The sequence below is a fragment of the Lygodium microphyllum genome, chromosome 24 (assembly GCF_053477565.2).
Source record: "Lygodium microphyllum isolate KBCC chromosome 24, Lygodium_microphyllum_v1.1.10, whole genome shotgun sequence".
NCBI lineage: Eukaryota > Viridiplantae > Streptophyta > Polypodiopsida > Schizaeales > Lygodiaceae > Lygodium > Lygodium microphyllum.
Genome location: NC_141158.1, coordinates 64636012 through 64642011, shown reverse-complemented (window position 1 = coordinate 64642011; position 6000 = coordinate 64636012). Strand labels below are relative to the sequence as shown.

At 44.5% G+C, this 6000-nt stretch overlaps 1 protein-coding gene across 3 annotated transcripts in view; it reads left to right on the top strand.

The window, feature by feature from the left end:
• Positions 1 to 559: 559 nt before the first annotated feature.
• Positions 560 to 6000, top strand: part of LOC148015171 (protein OVEREXPRESSOR OF CATIONIC PEROXIDASE 3-like) — a 29881-nt gene continuing 24440 nt past the window's right edge. The window contains exons 1-4 of one of the 3 annotated variants that reach the window (XR_015688453.1): positions 560 to 873; positions 1372 to 1719; positions 1850 to 2167; positions 2249 to 2346. Coding sequence is in view for 2 of the 3 variants with exons in the window: in XM_087665924.1 (XP_087522050.1) it covers positions 652 to 873; positions 1372 to 1719; positions 1850 to 2167 (888 nt within the window). In the remaining variant the exon portion in view is untranslated. The remainder of the gene's footprint in view (positions 874 to 1371; positions 1720 to 1849; positions 2168 to 2248; positions 2347 to 6000) is intronic. The other 2 variants (XM_087665925.1, XM_087665924.1) reach the window with 2 other exon arrangements.

Here is a 6000-nt window from a genome sequence, read left to right as displayed (position 1 = left end):
GTGCATTGGGAAGAAAATGATAAAGCCAAATAATGAGTGGTCCATCCTTAGGATTAAACTCTGCTAGAATATGCACACAATGCTGGCATAAACTAGTGAGCCCTTGAGGTTGTTTGGCAACCGATATGGTTTCTACATGTCCAATTTAAGGGACTTGGGCATGGTGCAGCTCCTACTTTGACATTACCCAACATATTAGGTCCATTACACACAGGCCTAGACGGCCAGTTTGCATCACAAAATGAAGGAGCGTATGTTTGATGTGTCAATGTATAATTGCACCTGCAAAATTTGGGTGACAAATAGATGTGGGCATTTCTGCTGCCCCTAGGTCAAGTGTGAGCCCAAGTGGAAAGGACAAGTAATTTTATTCCAAAAGTTTTTACCAATGGCCCTATAAGGCATGAGCTCTAACCAATGGGCTATAAGGCACGAGGTCTAACCAATGGGCCAACTACCTTAGACCAATGTGATCGTGCTTAGCTTGTAAAGAAATCCCGGAGTGTTTTAAGGGCGGTGTGGGGACTTTTTCCCGGTGTGTAGCCGGCCTTATGCCGATGGTCGCATAAAAATATTTCAGAAGAGTTTTAGAAGAAAATCTTGTCATAAATCATAAATGTAAGAAAACTGGATACAAGCTGCGACAGTATAATGGCAGCTATGGCGTTAGAGAGTTGCTGCTGCTGCTCGTCTGGTCGAACAACCGCAGTCTCTTCTCAGCTTCCTCCCCTGCATGGGAGGTCGGTGAGGTACGTTCGTGGTGCAAGTTTCCCTCGGGAACGGTGGTCATGCCAGCCCTTCTCCCCTCGCGCCCGACTGGTCATCAAAGCTCGAAGCCGAGCCATGGTTTCTGCCGCAGCAGCAGCTGGTAAGGTACGGGTGCTGCATGTCCTTTTTTAAGAAACCTTTATACTCGCACATGTGCATACATCAATCCAGAAAACCATCGACAGTCTCCATAGCATCGTCTGCGCAATCAGGGTATTATCAAGCATGCACAGTCCTGTATGCGTTCCCTGCGCTATTCTCCTTTTATGCGTCTTGTTCTTGCTTTTCATAGGTGCTTCTCTCTGGCTGCATCCTGTTACAGGATTCCGCTCATATGAGCATCCGCAAGTGTGGCTTATACGCGTTTATTCTCTCTTTGGTAGAATTTGAGTCAACTGAGCACGCATATTCCAGTATTGTGGCATCCCTTGCCATCCATACTGTGTGTACTTGAAAACATCCTATCCTTTTCTTGGAGATATTCAAGCAGTTGAATTAGAAACAGCTTCTCCCAGTGGGTCAACGCAATTCACACATGCACTCACCTGGCACTTTCTGCATTTAATGATGCCATTGCATACATTTACCTTGGTGTCTCTGCAGAACTCGAAGAAGAAAGCGGAAGTTGATGCTTGGGAGTCATTATTTGAAATGCTGGAGAAAGACTTGGAGAATGATTCAGAAGATCTAGACAATGAAGAATTAGGAGATACAGACCTTCTAAAGCTTGAAAATGAGCTGAATTCAGTTTTTGAGAATTTGGAAGGTGTAACAAGTTCTGCCGATGCTGAGGCAGTGAATGAGGACATCGTGGATGGGTTTAGTAACACTGAAGATGAGGATACTGATTATGATGATGACGATCTAGAAGACAAGAGGGAGGTCAGATTGGAGAAGTGGCAGCTAAGAAAGCTGGCAGCTGCTGCAAGAATTCCCCGAAGAAAAGTTAATGTGAGATACTTCATTTGTCCATGCAATTTACTCATTTCCTGATTCACAAATTTTATCTCATGAGAGAAATATTTAAGACCTGGCTTATGCATTTTACTGCTAACTTCATTTTTCCTGGTTGTCTTTACAGATCAAAAGCCTAGTTGGAGAGACCGGACTTGATCGAAAGGATGTTCTATACTTTCTGAAGGAACCGCCTCCAGAATTGCTGATGCTCGCCGATAATGAAGAAATAGGAGAAGAACAGGCCAACAAAGAACCGACAGATGATATGCTTCCTGAAAATGCTATAGTCCAAGAATTTTCACTGCTGGATGTTCATTCCTCGACTAATAGTGCAAATAAGAAAGAAACTATTGAGAAAAAGGATTGGGTTAAAGGAAAGAGATTTCGGAAAGAACATATAGCAGCTTTTGAACTTGTATATGGGCGCACAAAGAGACCGACTGTAAGTTGCTCTCAATATCTTGCATCTGAATTGCAAAGTCTATCAGTGTTTCTGAACGGTATGGCATTGTTATGTCTGCAGTGAGAAAATTATGGAATGTCTAACGTCAAATCATACTTGTTAATGAGTTTGCAAGACATATATTTCAATGAGAACTCAAAAGACAAGATGTGACATAGGTATTCTTTGAGCTCTTCTTGGACAAAGTTTGTTACTGTGGTTCAGGAACTTTTTGTTTTCGACCACATGTTAATCCAGTACTCTGTGTCTGTTTCCATGCATCAGAAGTCTGATTTAGGTTCCCTTTTAGAGATTCCTTGAGTGTTTTTTAAAGGTCGTTAGATTGTCTGTTTCACTTGAGGTTTTGGAAGTCTTTCTAGAGTTTGCAGGGTTCCTCTTCTTAAGTTTGGGATTCAGTCTCAAGAAGCAAAGTAAGACTTTGCTGTTGCCTTTCAGCTGTCAGTGGTTATCCAAGACTTTGTTGGTTTGCTTTCTAGGGTTTCTGTTTTCTTAGGCTCCGCTTTCTTTCTTGATTTGAGCCTCTAGTTCTGCAACTCATGCATGCACTTCCAATGCCATCTCCTTGATTGATGGACCTATGATGGAGAGAGAGAGGATAGGCTGAGAGCTAGATTCAAGACGACTAGCAATTGGAAGTGGTAGTTACTTAGGATTGTGGGCACTTACTACACAATTGTTAGGGCTTCCAAGTGTGCTTATTGACATCTTATCATCATGATTGGTATATAGGAGGCAAATATGAAATGTATAATATTGATCAAATAGGGCCAATAAAGTGGAAAACTTAGACTTGATGTATTGATGTGTGTAGTGTTAGAGATTGTCACCCCTGGACAGGCATTTTCCTTAGTTAGGCTGTGTCCATATGTATTTTTCCAGCCAGGAAGCCATTCGAGAGTGTTTTGGGTGTGCGGAGCAGGCTTACCATCTGTCAGTGCCACGTCAGCAGCCAGATATGTAGATGCAATTGGACTGCCACTGGCAGTCTAGTCGGACAATCGGCTACAGCCGACTTGACAAATTTTTGGCATTTTCAGCAGGCTATAAATAGCCTGACACCAGCACACTCTCTTACACTTGGAGTTGCAGATACATAGACATACGGATTGCGCCCGTGTACATATCTACATTCCTTTGTATTCAACATGCTTCATACAACAGATCTTGTTCTTTTGTCTTTCTGTCTCTCTTCTCTCTATGCTCACCTTACTCTCTTAGTCTTGGTCCCACGCTTCCGCATGGCTGTACTTTGACAAGGTATCAGAGTAGTGAAGACGGACTGATTGAGTGAAGAACCCATATGAAGAGGAGATTTCAGCGCGACACAAGGCTGCGTTTCCAATGTTCGAGGCGAGTGGGAGGGCTGTGCATCATCGGAACAAGGCTGAAGCGAGCGTGGGCGTGCGGAAAAGGAGCAAAGTCGGTGAAGTTGCTATTATTTGTTGTTGTTCCAAGAGGAGGAATTATTCCGCCTTGATTGCTTCAGGGTGGCCTGAGACTCTTTGGTGGGAAGAGTTGATTCCTATGGTCTTAGACCAAGAGGAGCAAATGAAAGGAATCAATGCTTCGAAATCTGAGGCCTTGGTTGGTTAGTCCTCTTAGAAGAAGGGGAAGGATCAAAAGAAGGAGGACAAATCTAAAAAGGACAAAGACACAGAGTCTACTTGTCACATTTGTGGCAAAACAGGTCACTGGAAGAAGGATTGCCCCGACAAGGAGAAGAAGGAGAAGGAGAAATCTTCAAAGGATTTCAGAGCAGTAGTTGCTTCCTCATTAGTTGCTTTCCTCCATTTGGAGGTGGTTGAGGATTCCCCCAACAGCTTCTGATGCTGTGTTGACGGCCCCATATACTTGGGAGTGGATTGTTGACAGTGGTGCCTCCTGGCACATGACTCCTTCTTCAGCAGGTATTGCTCATTTGCGGCCTTTGCATGGCTAGATTATCATTGGTGACAATTTGTCTATTCCTATACAGGGATAGGGTAACATGTATCTTATTCCAGATGGACGTGGTGGTGCCCATACATTCGAGGTACTTTATGTGCCGGCCTTGGGTTATCATCTTCTTTCGGTTCATACGATTTTTGCCCTCGGCCTTTTGGTCGAATTTGACGTGGATTCTTTTCGGATTCTTGATCGAGGATTAAGACAGGTTCTTTGTTCAGGTTGTGAGGAGAATGGAGTTTACAAGTTGCGGTCTTCTTTTGTCTTGACTTCTCTTTTTCTTACCTCACAAACTTAGTCCGAGCTTTGGCATGCTCAGTTTGGCTATTATGATTACCTTTGGAAGTTGTCTAAGGGATAGGTTGTTCGAGGTTTGTCGGATCTTGTGGTGAGCCAGCAGCCTTGTGTACATGCATCCGTGGGAAGCAGACTCGCGATGTTGTTCTCAGCAAGGCTTCGAGGCGGTCTTTAGCACCCTTGGAGCTTGTTTCTACCGATCTTTGTGGACTGATGAGGACAGAGTCCCTTAGAGGGAGCTTGTATTTCATGCTAATTATAGATGATTATAGCAAGATGATATGGGCTTATTTCTTGAAGCTGAAGTCAGAGGCTTTCTCTAACTTTAAGGATTGGTTGCGCTTTAAGGAGAATCGATTGGGCCGGAAGCTGAAGACCTTACGATTGGATAAGGGCAGAGAATCTGTTTCTAATGAGTTTACTTGTTTTTGTGCAAATTGTGGTATTCACTAGGGAGTTTGCTAATTCAAACACCCCTCAGGAGAATGACATCTTGGAGTGGAAGAATCGCAATGTAATCGAGATGGCCTGTACCATGATGGAGCATTGTGAGACACCTCAGTGTTTATGGGCTAAGATTGTGGCTACTGCAGTTCATATCCTTAATCATTCCCCTACTTCCGCTGTTGTTGGTATGACTCCATATGAGGGGTACTTTGGGTCCAAGCCAGATGTTTCTTATTTTAGGGTTTTTGGGTGTGATGCCTATGTTCACATCCCGAAGACCCAGCGTGACAAATTTGAAGCGGCTTCCAAACAAGAGGTGTTTGTGGGCTAAAGCTCGCAATCCCAAGGCTATCGATTGTATGATCCTGTTAAGCAAGATGTCTACAGGAGTTGTGATGCTCGATTTGTGGAGGTTCTAGCCCTAGAGGGGGGTGAGGATCACCTTGTTCTTGGAGATCCCGGTGATAGCTGGGCCCTAGAAACTGTTCCTCTGGAGGCTCTCTCTGTGGAGGACTCTTCTTTGGATGAGCAGCTTAGTTCCTAGCCACGGGATTCATCGAGTGCTCCCTTGTCGTCAGTGGACCTTCTAGAAACTTCAATAGATGGAGAGCAACAAGGTGAGATCCGGCCTTCTTCTCATTGGGCCTGTGACACGCTCCGAGATTCAAGGATCGAGGGGGTCCTTGAGGAGTGGCAACTGCAAGATGGACCGCGGAGGTTACGGCGGCATCGGGTACATTCTATGGAGCTTGTTTGCTCTAACTACTGTTTGATGTCTCCTGTTATGCAGGATAGAGAGCCTACCTCTGTGAAGGAGGCTTTACAGTTTGACAATTGGTGGAAAGCGATGGAAGCTGAGTTGGAGGCTATTGAGAGGAATGGCACTTGGGACCTTGTGCCTTGTCCCTCTCATAAGAAGGTGATTGGTGTCAAATGGGTCTTCAAGACCAAGTATCATAGTGATGGCTCTTTGGGCAAGCACAAGGCTTGCCTTGTTGCTAAAGGTTTTGGTCAGTGCCCAGGCATTGATTTCCGTGATACTTTTGTTCCCACTGCTCTTATGGCGGCGATTTGTGCTGTTCTTGCCTTGGCTAGTCATAGACGATGGCTTGTCTTTTAGTTGG